Below are 16,260 nucleotides of genomic sequence, written 5' to 3'. Positions count from 1 at the left end.
CAGCTGTGAAATAGTGATGATGAGGCTATTGTGAGTTGAGTGGTGCTGTGTTGGTATGAGCGAGGAAGGTGTGTGTGTGTGTGTGTCCTGAATTGCAATTATTTTGATCAGGATAATCGTGACAGGAAGTGTTCATATCATTCCATGCTGAACTGTTTTCATTGTAGTGGCTGTGACTAGTGATGGGACAATATATGATATTATTGCTCGTCGTGATAAAAAGCACTTATAGTAAGTTCATCTTGGTGAATTTAGATTGTCGTGATGATCGTGAATGGAGAAAAATATGAATATTTCACGTGAGTGACTTGAAAATCCTGCCTAGCTGACCAACGTACAGTCCTTATTTTTTTAACGTGCCACAATGGGGAGCTGCATCTTTCCTCATGACTTATTATGATCTTATTCAATTATTTTATATATATATATATATATATATATGTATATTATATATAATATAATATTTATATTATATACTTTATATTTTATATATATGTATTATAATTTATTATCAGTATTATTATTATTACTATTATCATTATTATTATTAATAATGATAATAACAATAATAATAATAATAATAATAATAATAATACTATTATTATTATTATTATCTTATGTGTATTTGGCCACCGTACACGCAGACACAAACAAACACAAATAGTCTGGTTAGGATGAAATGGTCTAAGGTCGCTGTGACCTTACAAAGCATGTTTGATTGGACTGTAAGGAAATTCTTCAAATTTGGGCATTAATAAATAATAAATCTACATATATTTTCCAAGTAAAAAAGATGGCAGAGAGGAGGCTGATTACAAGTGGAGAGGAGACAGAATGCAGGGTGATAATTGAATGCCACTGTCAAATGGAGCTTTTTTGCTTTCCCAGCAGCTCTTCTAGAAAAAGTCTATCTGGTATGAACAGCAAAGACCCACTTCACAGCTAATCTCCTCCAGCTATTGTGTAAAGGGATAGTAGAATGAGTCAATTTATAGCAATGAATTAAACACGTCTATTTTTTTCCCCACTCCTGATGATAATGTGATTATAAATCAAAAAAATAATGAGACTGCAACATAAAGCTATGTCCTCCAAGAAATGTCACTGAGAATCACAATATGGTAAAATGTTATGATTATTATGATAAAACTGTAAGACTCAGTTATGTGACCCATCTCTGCTAAGAGCACAGCTCTGAAGAGCTAAGGGTGCGTTCCATTTTAGAGTCGGAACTCAGAATTTCCTAGGTCAGGGGGCGTATTTGACATGCATGCCTCTCTGTAAAGTTGTGGGTGGCTGTTTCAATGTGTTGCATGAATAGATTCATAGAGAACAAAATGAGGTTACATTATTAAACAGTTGCTTCTGCACCAAACCAGCCTGTTTACAATAAACCAAACAACAGTGAACATCTGGCACAAAGTCATTTGGAAGGATGAGAACAATTATGAACTTTATGATCCCAACCATTAGCAGTGTGTTCGGACCATGGAGGTAAATATTGACAACAGCACAGGGCATTTAGCCAATTTTGTAGGCATGAATTCAAATTCAGCATCATTTGTATCAAGCTTGATCAAAAAGGAAAGTTTTAAGTCTAACTTTAGTTACAAAGAGGGTTGGTTCAACAGGAGAGGAGCCTGGTAACTGAAGGCTTTGCTCCCAATTCTACTCTTATAGACTCTGAGAACCACCAAGTTCAGTGACCTCAGACTCTGCACAGACATTCACATCACTGATTTTGTAGGATTTTAGAAATGAAGGGAAGATTTGATATTGGTCGGTAATTAGCTAAAACATCTGGGCTGGGTTTGCTTTTTTGAGAAGGGGTTTAATCACTGCTACTTTAAAAGCTTGGGGCGAATATCCAGTTAATAAGGATAGACTCATTTGAGTTAATATAGAGCTGTTAATTAAAGGAAACACATCTTTAACCAGTTTAGTGTGGATGGGATCTAACTGACAGGTTGATGGTTTGGATGATGATACTAATGATGTTAACTCAGGGAGAAAACGGCGTACTCTGGTGCTCCTAAAGCTCTTCTGCTAAATACAAATGAATCAGTCTCACTAGGAGGGAGGATGTGATTCATGTATTCTCTAATTGATGTTATTTTATTCACAAAGAAGTTCATAATGTGGTCACTGCTCAGTGTTAAAGGAATGGATGGCTCAGTAGAGCTGTGACTCTGAGTCAGCCTGGCTACAGTGCTGAAAAGAAAACTTGTCATTCTTATTTTCTTCAATTAAAGGATAATAATAGGTAGCTCTAGCTTTATATAGGGATTTTTATATGTTACAAAACCACCTTCCCAGGCTATATGACATTCAGAGTAGTGGAATGCCGTTTTCTTTCTAATCTATGTGAAGCTTGTAAGATTATAAGTATGGGAGTTATTATTCTCTTATTCACCACTGTCTTTTTCAGAGGGGCAACACTATCTAATGTAGTACGCAGTGAGGCTGTTGTACTATCAACAAGGTTATCTATGAGGGTTGGTGTAAAATCACAGCAGGTAACTTCAGGTGTATTGACATACGGCACTGAGTTAAATAAAGGTAGCACTGTCTGCTTCAATTTATCAATAGTATGATCAGACAGTCATAGACTGTAGCGGTATTTTTTATTTTAACAGCAAATTAAATGCAGAACTGGGAATGGGGATCATTCAAGATCAAAACTTTAACGATTCTACTACTTTTTTTTATACTGCTTATCTATCTGCAGCTTTGATAGTAGGCCTACTCTTATTTGTTCTTTTTAGGAGAAAGAATTAAACATGACTTGATTCATTTATTTTTTTTCAAAAAATTTTAACAATTAAGGGAACTATTTTAAAGCACTTATTTAGAAGTTTAATGTTAGAAAATATTTATTAAATATTATATGCTCAAACAACCATGTTTTAGACAACACACTATTATCAGCTGCTAGGATTCAACCAAATTATTGCAAATTGATAATATGTGGATGAATACTCATCGTGATAAATTCTGTTTGGCTATTCATTTTACCTGTAATTAACATATTTATCTGTTAACGGAACAACAGCTTTGACAATGGAACCATTTCAGACAGTATTCATAAACAGATAGCTAATCTTTAAACTGACTAAAAGCTACTATTAACTCATGGTTGCATTGTTTAAGTGACTCATCGTGGGCTCCTGCATAACATACCAGAGGTGGAAGGCGACACGGAGAAGAAATACATGTGTTTTGTGTTATCATTCCTGTTTTTTCTCTGTCTTACAACATAGAAGAATTGTCGGTCTAGATCATCCTTCTAGGTAATTTGTCATAGTCTATTTACTTTACAAACATCATTACATATTCTATTAAATTGGATAATCAGAACTATTTCTTAAAAATGCAAAAAAACATCTACTCAGTTGTAAAATGTCTATAATTTCCCCTCAAAGCTTTGAGGTCTCTTAATGAGCTTGTCAGCAGATAAACCCCAGAGACTCTTCAGCAGCTGGAAAGCGACTGACCTGGTAAAGTTAGTTTCTGCCTGAGAAGCAGCACAGTACAAAATACCCCATAGCTGTGACACTATGAATAGATGTGGAACTGTGAGTCATCCAGCCCCTGGCTATTAAACTTCTGTATCCGGTCAGAGACAGCAGCTTGTAAATATTTCCTTGCATTTAGAGGGTTTGCAACGTTAGCGTTAAAGCTATAGTGTGTCATTTATGTCACAATCAAGCCATTTTTAAATGAGCTCACACAGTATTGATTAAGTCTATCAGCTCCACTCAACTCTTGTGTGTTTAGATCCTGTGTTGCCTGGGAACAATGGCGTAATGTGCATGTCGGGGTGTGGAGCCACTTTGACACTGGTGCCTGCCAACTACTCTAATTATCAATCATAGCAAGTTTGGCTGTGATTGGACCTTATATTGCAAAGTTATAACAGTTTTAGATTTTCTGGTGAGTCATCAAACTTTAATCCTTAGGATAGGAAGAATTTGTTCAGATACCACATGTGCAAAAATGGGCAAAAAATGATCCAAAATAGCTACCTTATTGTTGTGTTTAGCCAATAAGTCCGAGATACTTCTGTCTAGATTTTCTGATCTCTGAAATCATTTTCTACGGCTGTTTATTTTAAATGTTCTAGGTGGCACTGTGGAGCCATTGTGCCACACACAGTCCTGTGATCCACATGTGGGATGTTACACCCAAAACCTGTTCAGCAGTTTGACGGGATGGACTCTTCTTGTCCCCTGCATGTCACACAAGATACAAGGACTTGGACCCAATTGCACAACTCGGGAGACACCGTGAAAAATAAACAAACTTATTTGTGCAGCAAAAAAAACGCTTCTAAGAGGAAAAAACTACTAGAAAAAACTTGACAAAGTAACAAACAAAAGTACAAAAATCCTGACGAGACAGTGGCATGGAGCAAATACTGATAATTCCTGACACGACAAAGGTACAGGAGTTCCTTTGGTTCTCTGGTTCACAAGACAAGACGAACTGGCAACAGACAAAAGGACACACAGACCATAATATATACACACGGTAATGGGGAACAGGTGGAAACAATCAGACTGGCAGAAAAACACAAGGTTACCTGAAACCTGGAGAGAGAAATTTCAAAATAAAACGACATTGACAAAATGTATGCACCACACAACACTTCAAACTCTTTTTACCAAGTATTAAAGCAGATATTTGAACCCCTACAGTCTATAACACGTTATAATAAGATGTGGATGAAACAGGTTCATAAAAAAAGAAAGGGAAGATGAAGTAGCAGAGCACCTTTTATCTTTGCAGGAGGAGATCGAGACCCAGAAACAGCAGCATGATGCCAGACTGATGTCCATCAGAACCGAAGAGAAGCAGAAGACGGACAAGATGGCCGACGACCTGGAGCAGAAGTGGAGAGATGCACTGCAGTAAGATCCTCGCTCCTCATGTGTCTCACATGTCGTTCAGTCTCGTTCTGCCAAGTGACTGAACGCCTTTGAATAAGAAGGAGTAGGAACACAAGTGAAAGCAACACTTTGTTTACAGATTCGCTTTAGTACAACCACAAAGTGTGTGTGTGTCGCGCTACAGGGAAGAAGTGCGCTTGTTGAAGGAGGAGCTGAACGAGGAGTACGAAGCGGACAAGCAGTCTGCGCTGACACAGCTCTCTCAGCAGAAGGAACTGGAGCTGATGGCAGCAAGAGAAGGCTGGCAGAGGAAGGTGGAGGACCTGCTGGAGCAGGTAACACACACACACACGTGTTTACATCTGGATGTATGCTGACACAACATACAGTCACATCAACAGATGTTTTGTATGAACCACACACGTTTTCAAACCGCCGTTAATTAACTGAATGTTTCTCAAATGAAGTTTGATTACTTCAAACTACAGATAAATATAGAAATGTGTCTCACGGTATTGTAGTGGCTTACACTACTATTACACTAGTGGTTTGAAACCCTGGTAAGACCAAGGGCCATTTCTGTGTGGCCTTTATGTTCGATGGTAATGTAACACAGCATGAGAGCAGTATAATTACATGCACAGGTGGTGGTGTTCAGATGTGACCTGGTTCCAGGCATTTAGATTTAGAGTTTTCCCTGACGCAGCTTTGTAGGAATAGAAATAAAAACTGGGGTAAAAACAGCTTTCTGTGATAGAACCAGGACAGACACACTGATGCACAGATCAGATCAATGTTGTCATGAGTGAAATATGAGCAATATCAACAAGCTTTGTTGTGTCTAATATGACAAGTACGAAAAGTGCTGTATAAACAACACTGATCTATGCAGATATTGCACGTGACATTTTGAAGGGGTTTATCAAGATTAAATATCACCTGTCAACTGTTTTTTCTTTTTTTTTTTTCTTTGCAAAGCCATACGCTGCAGCATAACCTAAGGACGACATGCTCGTCATGCTGCATAGAGCACATCCTGCTGTGCTAATCAGTTTGTTCCCATCGCACACCTGGTGCAGCCAGGTGTACACATGCGGTTTCTAGTTCTTTGTATATATATATGTATATAAATACATATATATGTATATGTATTTATATATATATATGTATGTATGTATATATATATATATATGTGTATATATATATATATATATATATATATATATATATATATATATATATATATAAAAACTCACCGCAAATGCAAATCCCTATCTTTGTCCTGACCATGTATTTTTTTTGCATGCTTCTAAGACTTTGCAAGACCTCCTGATTCTGATGACTCCACTAAATGCCATGCCTGTTTTCCACTAACAGACATTTGGGGGAGTGGAGACAGCCCCCAATCTCCCTGCAACAAGAGATTTAACTATTACAATGACTCTGAATCTGTTAAATGATGAGTATTCTTCAACATTAAACATCAAATTTAAAAAAAAAAAATAAAAATAAATCCTCATATCCTCATACACACGCAAAAAGAAAGACAATATGTGCATTCTAAAGTCTATATGATAGATACTGTACATTGTTGTTATGGCTTTACCTGCTCAGTTCAGGTTCAGTTCAGTGAAAGCTCTGTCTGTGTGACACTGGGCCCAGAGTTCAGGCTTTTGTCTCCTCAGCTTCCTGTGGCTGACTGTGCTGAGCATAGAGTGCCTCTGGGGATAGTGAAGCTCAGCTGAGTCACAGCTGAAGAGGCTTGTCCTGATTTTGCCAAGACACCGGTGGCCTCGGTAAACAGTTTCTGACAAACTGGCTCCAGCGACCACCCACATCAGTTTGGTAAAAGAGAAAAATCTGAAGCAGTCTGAATTAGTTGCTTTCAGTTCTCCCCTCATTTTTTCATCTTTATGAAACAGCTCAGGACCTTTCTGCATGGAGTTTGCATGTCCTCCCCATGGAAGCAGCACCTTAATTTGACACGTCTTTGATTTTATTTTGGACCTGAGGGATCCTGTAGCTGCAGGGTTTTGGATGTCTTGGAGTCTCTGGAGACTCTGGCTATGGCTCTTGATGAGAAGTGCTTTGCAGTGACAGAGGCGTGGACCAGGTTTACAGCATCCGAGAGTGGGGCGTGGTTTGGCCATGGGAGGTGGTTGAAGGAGATCTTGCAGATGTGTTTAATATGGTCCATTTCTACTCATTATCTGGTCTCGAAACTCTAAAAGCCACAGATTTACTATCATTTAAAATAAAGCAAATGCTTCTGAACACTTATTAGTAGGTAGGTAAATGACATATCTGAGCTTAATTATGGAGTGAGCAGTGGATCATCAATAACAGCAACCCTTACAGGCGGAGAGAGAACGTTTCCTGGCATCTCTCTCATAAGAGGGCAGATCTGTGGGATCTGATCAACCCCAGTGAGTTTTTACGACACCACCTTGGAAAGATGGGTCTTCTCACAACCAGGTGACACACTGTTATTACAGCAAGGAATTATGGGCCGGGAATGATCCTTTATCTGTTTTGCAATATTTTATACTGATACTAACCTTGAAGTAGGTGCGTACATTTACACTTAAGTTGAACATGAAGGTTTGTTGATGTGCAAATCCTTAATCTATAATGACTTTTTCTTCATTAAGGTATTTTCATTGTAAGGTCCCAGCCTCCAGGCTGCTGCGTGTGTGTGCATGAATGCGTGTTTAATTACTGTTGAAGATATTTCCACCTCATTAGTCTTGTTTTTATCTCTCTCTAAGTTTAAAAATGATTAACTGACAGTCACTGGACACGAAGAGAGAGAGAGAGAGAGAGAGAGCGAGAGAGAGAGAGAGAGAGAGAGACCGTGCAGGTCATCTGTCTGTCTATTTAAATCCACATCCAATGTAGAAGCCCCAAATCTTCATTCCAGCCCTTCTCCTCATCCTCTCAGTAGAAATCCATCTTACCTTACAGTAGTTAATGTAAATCCTGCTGGGTATTTATCCACTGCAGCTGAAGGAAGAGTGACGTATGAAGGAGCAGAGCCGCTCAACTCATTCACAGACACTCAGGCCAACTAATAGATCCGATATCTACACAGCATTTAATGAAACTCCTGGGTTTATATTAACTGCTGTGGAAAGGTTTGGTATTATGGTGTTATTACTTCACCCCACAAAGTGGGAATAAAGTATTGTTTTTAGTGGCTCTGTGTGTCTGTGTGTGTGTCTGTCTGTTTGTGTTTCCGCAATTTGCCAGTATGACCAACAGAGGCCGACAGAGGCTTGTTGCGTGAATGGGGTGATGCCTGCAGTCTCTGATTGCCTTGTTTTGCATAGTCACCAAAATAACCAGCACCTGCCATTCTGTATCATATCCATGTGTCAAACACTTGAAGAACCTGAAGCACTGAAGTCAGAGCCCCACTTTATTTGAGGGGCCACAATCATGATAAAGTCATGGGGAAGTAATGCTGAATTCATCATGACTACCAGATTTGGGATTAAGCCGTTTTTTCCCCCCTTGTTTTGTCCTTTCAACTACAGATAAAGTCATTGTGAATATCATTAATGACTCATACGTCATGATGATTCCAATACCTAAGTTAATAAAATGTCATGTGCCTTCATGAAGTCAGGCATGAATAAACATTACATGTGAATTAATCAGGTAATTCATAATAAGTGTACCCTAACTGTAAAGTTTTAACCAAAAAGGGTTCTCATGAGAGTACATATTTTTACAACATGTACCATAAACATCCAAGCATTGGATTTGGACAAAGAAAGTTTATGTGATGTTGATGTACAGTCAGAGATAGAAAACCACTTGAAGCTGCAATTACTTTTTTATGTTTAGGTCACAGGCACATTGACCTGTGGAGATTTGCTTTTAATCATCATCCCATCTGTTTATCTCAGTAAGGCTTGTTATGCCCTCCAGTGTGAACACTAGTAATCACGGCCTTACCCTCCCTGTGTCTTCCTCTGTTCAGATCTCGCTGCTGAAACAGTCCCTGGAGCTGCAGTTGTCTCAGTCGCAGTCAGCGCTCCAGCAGCTGCAGTCCCAGTTCAACCAGGAAAGAGAACTGCTGAACCAACAGCTTAAAGGTAAAGAACATGTCCTGAACGCGAGCAACAAGCAATCTTATCTGCAATTTCCATCCGTGCATCGTCTTTAAAAAGGATTAAAGCTTAAAGGAGTATTTCACTGCTGCAAAGATGAATGTTCATTAAAACCGGGTCATCTATGTAGTGGAAATGCATGTAGCCATAGGCCACACCCCTTGCTTACCAAATGTAGTCAGAGTGCTAATTATGTAAACACACAAATCCCAGTGACATATTAGTTAAAACATGCATCTTTTCCCCTCGATATGGTGCCGGGATGAAAATTTTAAACAAGGAACAAGGAAAGGGCAAGAAGTAAGTTTCAAGTTTAGAGCAAGATGATGCAAGGCAAGAACATTATTCTGCTACCGTTATCTCATCTAATTCTCTTATATGTCCTCTAATGGAGCTAGAAAATAAGCCACAGCCAACATGAATTTAAACTGCTGATTAAAAAAATATTGACCATATATATATATACGAATAATGTCAAAGCTATTATGTACCATGTAATGACATGTAATATTATATTACTATTACTATAACAGTCTCTTTATAGCTGCAGTACTGCCCGTCGGGAGCTGAGTATCTTCTGATTTTCTGAACAACACAGGCAGGTAAAACAAGACCAATGCCTTTCCCCTCTCTCGCTGTGCAGGATCCCTTCCATAAAGTGATGGTCGGCTGTTAGGCCATATTTTTTCAACATTAGTGATGCAAGCTGTACAAATGCTAACCTTAGCTCAGCTGGTGGTACATACCAATGGGGTGAAAAAGAATAAGAATAAACTATATATAAAAGTGAAAAACAAAATATACACCTTATACTCAGACATCTATTGCTCCCTGCGGGCTTTGGCTGGTGTTCACCTTGGGGATCCTGGAATATGTCTCTAGGAGCAATCTATCCAAGCTTGGAGCAAGCTGGGGTGCTCTGTTGCACGTACTGTCGTTTCCTTGGCAGATACCGAGATTTCTTTAAGAGGAAATTGACATCAGTGAAATTCACGGCAGCATAAGGACTCTCTGAGAGGACAGTGTGAGCACTGGCACCACCAGTCGGCCCCAGCTCAGGTCAGCCCGGCACCCTCATCCTCACTGACAGGCAGGTCTTGCACCTCAGCAGCGGTTGCCTCCTCCATTATCCTCAACTGTCCCTTGCTGTATTCCAGCACCAGATGTTCAAATTTTCCTCCTGCCATATCAGTTTGAAAACTACCTTCCACCATCGTCGTCACTTCTCAGCTTTGGTGCAAAATGATGCGATTGGAACATCTAAGGATTTTTCTCAGACAAGAAATAAAGATATTTCTCGACTCAGGGGAAACTGAGGGAGGGAAACGCGATCATTCGAAAACACTACCAGTATTCTAATAAGACATAGATTTCTGCAAATGAGTGAAATATTCCTTTAACCCTTGAGGGTCAATACTACCCATGAGAACATGTGCTCAGAGTGCACCGATGTCCCTGGAACACACACATATTTTTGAGTTATGGGTATTTGGTGCACATCATGTTTTTTCCGTCAAAGTCACTGTCATATGATATGGTAAGAAACCTTAAGTGCACCCTCTGCTGGATCTTAAGGCATACTACTCCAATAGGTGCTACAGTTGAATGTGAATTTTAAAATCCCATGTTGGAAGTAAGAGCACATTTCTAATAGACAGTAAACAATAGTTACTGCATGGGTAACATACTGAACTGACCTGCTTGATAGAAATGGGTATTTAGACATGATCATTTACAACAGAAGGTTAAAAAAAAAGGTTTTTAATCATGATTTCTCACCATCTGATGGAGGAGGAAACCAAAAAAAACTCTCTGTTTGTGTGAGGAGCATAAAGTCCTAAATGATATGTTTTCATGCTCTGTTCATTGTGTCTGAAGCCAGCATGATGTCATCCGTGCTCTTAGGACAAATGGAAGCACGTACGGTAACACAGGGTGTACAGCACTAATGTATCTGTTTGCTGTTTCCAGAGATGCAGAGAGAGCATCAGAGGAGAGAGCATCGATTACAGGAGGCTCACTGCTGTGCTCTCAGCACCATGGAGGAGGCCAGGCAGCACCAGATCAGGGTGAGACACACACACACACACACACAGTCTGGTTTCCATGAATTCAGAGGACATTACATTCAATTCCTGGGGACTCTTACCTTAACCAACTATTACAGGCCTAACCTGAGCCCTAACTCTGTTATGGGGACTTGCTTTTTGTCCCCATAAGGAAGTCAGCATAAAGTGACTGTGTAAACAGATTTAGGTCCCCACAACATGAGTAATACCAGACACACACACACCAGAAAGATACCGCCTCGTACAAATAGATTTTTTAGTTATTTCATTCCGTGTTTACGGGGAGGAGCAGCTGCAGTTTAGCTGTCTGTGAGAAAAACAGCCAAACCCACTGAGGCGACACACAGTTCCCCAAGTAGAGGAGTCCGTGTTTCAGTTGTTTTAATGTGCTTAGTGTTCATTTAATTGGACCTCATCCCGCTTAATTGGAGGTAAACGAGTCATAAAGCAATTGAATCAGCTGGAGGAGCTAACACATTTCGTTTGCTTTGTCTGCTTTCATTTTCTCGTTAAAGATAGGGAACAGGAGGTGCATAGATGTTGAGGCACGTTTTGTGTCAGACCTCTTGTGATGTTGTTTTATCATTAGATTAACATTGTAGATCACATTAACCCTTAGTGCTCACGGTGCACAGGTGCATCCATGGTAATTTGCCGGTGGGAATAACACACGACTCCTTATATGGACATCCTGGGGGGGGTGTGTTTATAGGTCACATATTCAGGCTTTAAAAAATTATTATTTTTTGTTGAGTCAAAGTTATGATTCATTTTTTATCGCATTTTGAGTAGCGATATAAAGTAGCAATATTTGTGCAGAAGTCACAATATAGACAGGTTTTTTTTTTCTTTATAAAAACAAGCCAAGTGAACTTTGAACTGTGACATGTTTTCAAATTTCACAAATTCAATCTCATTTGAAACATTTTGAGTACTTTTTGCTCAGGTGTGTTTATATAGTTGGTGAAAATGCCTTGGTTGCCGAGGTTGTGCTAAAAAAAAGGATATAAGACACTCTACATTGCACTATTCTTATACCCTCTGTATATACCATATGTTTAAACATAGTAATGGAAAAAAGCAGCCAAAATGCTCTTTGTTCTAAAGGTTAAGCAACTCTATGGAAATGAGACTGTTTTTTTGGGGGTGGGGGATTTGAATTTGAATGCATTTGTTGACATTTAAACTCGGTGTACATGAACTTTAACTATTAAACCACAATGACGAGAACAAAAACTGTTCTATTTCCATTGGAACTCAGATACTAGTCATCAACAACAGCGCTCTACATGGTCATTTGTGTGCAGACAAACATCGTAGCAACATGTCCATGGTTATTATTATTATTGTTAGTATTATGTGTACCACTGATTTACTGTGAAACAAATGCCACTAATGATGGGTCGTACTGTGCCGATGCTTCAGGGTGACCAGAAAGGAGCTGCATGGGGTCTTGGTGTCAATGATTTGATAGGAAAGCAAATCTTTATTGTTATTATCACACCGAAATTGCAAAATGAAAAGTACAAGGTCAGTTGAAGGGTTGATCAGAGCCCCTGCAACTGAGTGCGCCACCACAATGAACAACTTTTGATGGTGGGAGGAAACTGGAGAACCCAGAGGAAACCCACACAGACACAGGGAGAACATGCAAACTCCACACAGAAAGGTCCAAGAGTGGGAATTGAACCCAGCACCTTCTTCACAGTGCTAACCTCTCATCAGCCTTGCCGCCCAGGTGCAAAACAGGATCCAACCTATGTCCTCCCAACAAGAAAGGTGTGTTTGGTGACATGGATGAAACAGGAGAGTACTATTGAGTTTAACAAATAGATTTTATTTTCTTCTTTTAACCTTTAAGAGAGAAAGAGAAAGCCAAAGCTGCAGTCCAGATTGTAGCAGCAGTCAGCTTGACAGCAGATATGTGGACATCCATTAACATGGATGACTACCTGGCATTGACCTGCCATTATATAGATGGAAACACCTGTGTCCAGTCAGCTTTACTGAGTGCAGTGAAATTCCCACAGGCACACACAGTAGGAAATATAGCTTGTGTGATGACATTCCTCATGGAGGAATGGGGACTAACAGCGTGAAGCTCAAATAATGGGCCGAGTAACTGATGGTGCAACCTGTAAAAAAGGCTCTCGACCCCAGTCCTGTCCTCATTTCGTTCCAAGGTGAGAAAGCTGGTGCGATATTTCCGAAGCAGCACAACTGCAGAAGTTGGTTCATCTCTCTGATGTTTTTATATCTGTTAATGTATTGTTTGTGTATGATGATTATGACTATTGCACAGGATAAAGCACTGGTGTACAGGCAGTAGGCACAGATGATGGAGCAGTTCTTGTGCACCCCTGCCTCATCTGTACACTGTGAAAGAGTTTGCTCCAAAGCAGAAGTTATTCCTAAAAGAAGGAATTGGAGTGGGAAATCAGAATCTTTTTTTCATTTTTGTTGTATGGATGTAGCATAAATCAGGATCTTAGTGGTGCTGTCTCACAAATTCAAATATTTCTCATAATTTAACTATGAGCAATTCTATTTTTATGCAGTGCATTTTTGGACAAATAGCATAGCATCATCAGCATACTGAATAAGCAAGCAGATAAGTCGGCATTGACTATTTTGAGTGTCTTTAATGTGCTGATAATTAAAATTGCTAATAATTAGTGTGGAAGTGGGACATGGCTTCTCCGGTAATGTTGCCTCATTGTCTTGTGGGTTTAATTTACCATCAGCTTATAATTATGTAATTTTTTTCCCAGCTAATTGTAGAAATATTATCCTTGCACTAACAATTAGGTTTTCACTGTTGATGCTACTCATGTAGAAGTAGTATGTTTTTTCATGTAGCATACTGAGCCTTTCATGCCTCCACTTTCCATTTTCTCCTCTTTCCCCACTGCCAGGCCCTGGAGGAGCGCCTGAAGCAGGAGCAGAGGGAGGAGGTCCATGCTCTGAAGGAGGCCCACAGGAGGACCTTAGATATCCTGAGGCAGCAGTCGGACCAGGAGCTGCAGACACTGCGGTTTGAACTGGAGGACGAGGGGAAAGCAAAGCTAGGTAACTAATCAATAACTCATCACTGTTTAGACAACCTCAAACCACAGCAAGCAAAGATGTCAACTCTCCATATCTGTCATGTCCAAAGCGGTGATTAATATATCTGTAGATTAAATTCAGTAGATTTAAACAAGGATTAAATATATAGTATGACTGATTGGAAGACAAATAGCTGATGGTAAGGTTGTTTTGAGTTGGACTCTCTCTGTCCTGAGCCCAAAAAGAGTTGACATGTTTTATTCCGTGAAAAATACAGGGACAATAAAATTCTATTTATCTTCTCCCACCAGATGAGCCCAGACAGAGGCTCACATTTCATACACAACAGATAATCCAAGACAATTTCTCCAGCTCTGAAATGCTCTGCCCATTTTTGGGTTTACAGCTTTTATCCTGCCAGTAAGAGCAGCAGCTTTTCTCAAGGCTGTAAACGAAATCTAGTTTTATCTCATGATGATTTACAATATGATGAAAGGTTGTTATGGATTTATTGACCAATAACAGCACAAATCTGTCACTTACACCAACTTTAAGGTAATAAATGAACAAACTGGCTAATGATACAAACAGTGTGTTCAACCTGTAGGTCTTTAAAGATGCTTTGTCCTCCTCAAGTTTAAAATGGCTCCTTGGATTTAAAAGCATCAGTGATCGGCGAGCAGATAAGCTGTTTTAGCTGAACTTTATACATGACAAAAGGGACAGATGCTCCTGATATGAAGCCAACCTTGAAATTAAAACTCAGTTTAAGAGGTTTAAAAAGAGTTAAAAAATAATGTGAATAATTTAAATAAAAACATATTCCTAAAATAAATGTTTAGAAATCACGTGACAAAACTAGAACTTAGCAGACTAGAAGGCATATGTCAAATCAAATCAAATGTACTATATCACCCCCACAACAGCTGCAGAGCAATACACGGCATAACAGAGTTAAAAAACAGCCTACAACAGACAAATATACAATAATTCACAGAATATAAACAACACAGAATACAAAATATTGCACCAGCATAAAAAAATGTTTAAAACACCTGCTTAAACCCACATTACCCACATTAAAAAGAGTGGACTGATGAGGAAACCACATCATTCTTTGACTCAGAGCAAGCAAATAGATGGAGATGAAGTACAGCAGTGAAGCACCATCATGTATCAACAGCTACTGTCGTCTTTTATTTATGTCCTCAAATTACACCTTCGTATCCTTCTTCTGTGGTGACCTGGACCTGGATTTTGTGCCATTAATAGCACTTGTGTCGTATTTGTTCCACAGTAATGCATAGTGCTGTTTCATTTTTAACTGTAGACATGTTGCTACGCTGTTTGTAGATCGTTGTTATTGACTGGTATTGCTAACAATGGCTAGCCAAAGATACATTTGTGTTCCCAGTTCCAATGTAAATGGAATGCAACATAAAAAAAACTAATATTTCTGCATGAGTGTGCTATTTTTTGCTTTAAAAAAAAAAAAAATTTGGCTAGATTTGGCTAAAATGTATGATTTATTTTAGTGTCTTGTCAGACATATGGTCAGTGAAGTGCATTGTCTCCATCTGGCAGCCTCTCTTCGTGCAGAGCTGAACCACCTCCATGCTTCAGCTGTTGAGCATCTCAAGCAGATTCACCTTAAAGAAAATAGTGCCGTTAAACGAGAGCTGGAGAAAGCCATGGAGCACAGCCACCAGCAGGTAACACCTTTAGCATCTTCTCAAAACATCAACACATTTTTTAATTAAATTCCCTGTAAAGCAAATACAGTTAAGAGTGAAAACTGTTTATTTTCAGGATTTTTGCAAAAATATGCAGAAAAGCTCTGCCGCTTTATTTAAATTTCCTCAAGATGAGGAAATGAAGTAGAGAAGAAGAACAGACATTGATGTTGATGGACTTTGGTCCCCACTAAAGCTATAAGCCCGTATGGGTGTGGTAGTGCATTAGGAGAAGAGGACAGGGCCCCTTCAGTGGACACATACTTGCATGCACACTTTAGTTAGGACCAAAGTCGGTGAACTTTCTTTCTCTACTTGCTTGTTGAACAGGAAGTTTGATACCTGTGCGGTTAACGTTTGTATTCTGTACAAAGACTGACAAACTTTGGTCCCCACTAAAGTGTTT

At 39.2% G+C, this 16,260-nt stretch overlaps 1 protein-coding gene across 4 annotated transcripts in view; it reads left to right on the top strand.

The window, feature by feature from the left end:
- LOC131455601 (protein FAM184A-like) overlaps nucleotides 1-16,260 on the top strand; it is a 56,235-nt gene that overhangs the window by 31,798 nt on the left and 8,177 nt on the right. For all 4 annotated transcript variants that reach the window (XM_058623343.1, XM_058623342.1, XM_058623344.1 and 1 more), the window contains 6 exons: nucleotides 4,789-4,910; nucleotides 5,074-5,224; nucleotides 8,875-8,989; nucleotides 10,976-11,073; nucleotides 13,989-14,142; nucleotides 15,706-15,833. In XM_058623343.1, the coding sequence (XP_058479326.1) occupies nucleotides 4,789-4,910; nucleotides 5,074-5,224; nucleotides 8,875-8,989; nucleotides 10,976-11,073; nucleotides 13,989-14,142; nucleotides 15,706-15,833 (768 nt within the window). The remainder of the gene's footprint in view (nucleotides 1-4,788; nucleotides 4,911-5,073; nucleotides 5,225-8,874; nucleotides 8,990-10,975; nucleotides 11,074-13,988; nucleotides 14,143-15,705; nucleotides 15,834-16,260) is intronic.

This window comes from Solea solea, chromosome 2 (assembly GCF_958295425.1).
Source record: "Solea solea chromosome 2, fSolSol10.1, whole genome shotgun sequence".
Taxonomy (NCBI): domain Eukaryota; kingdom Metazoa; phylum Chordata; class Actinopteri; order Pleuronectiformes; family Soleidae; genus Solea; species Solea solea.
This window is presented reverse-complemented; position numbering and strand designations above follow the sequence as displayed.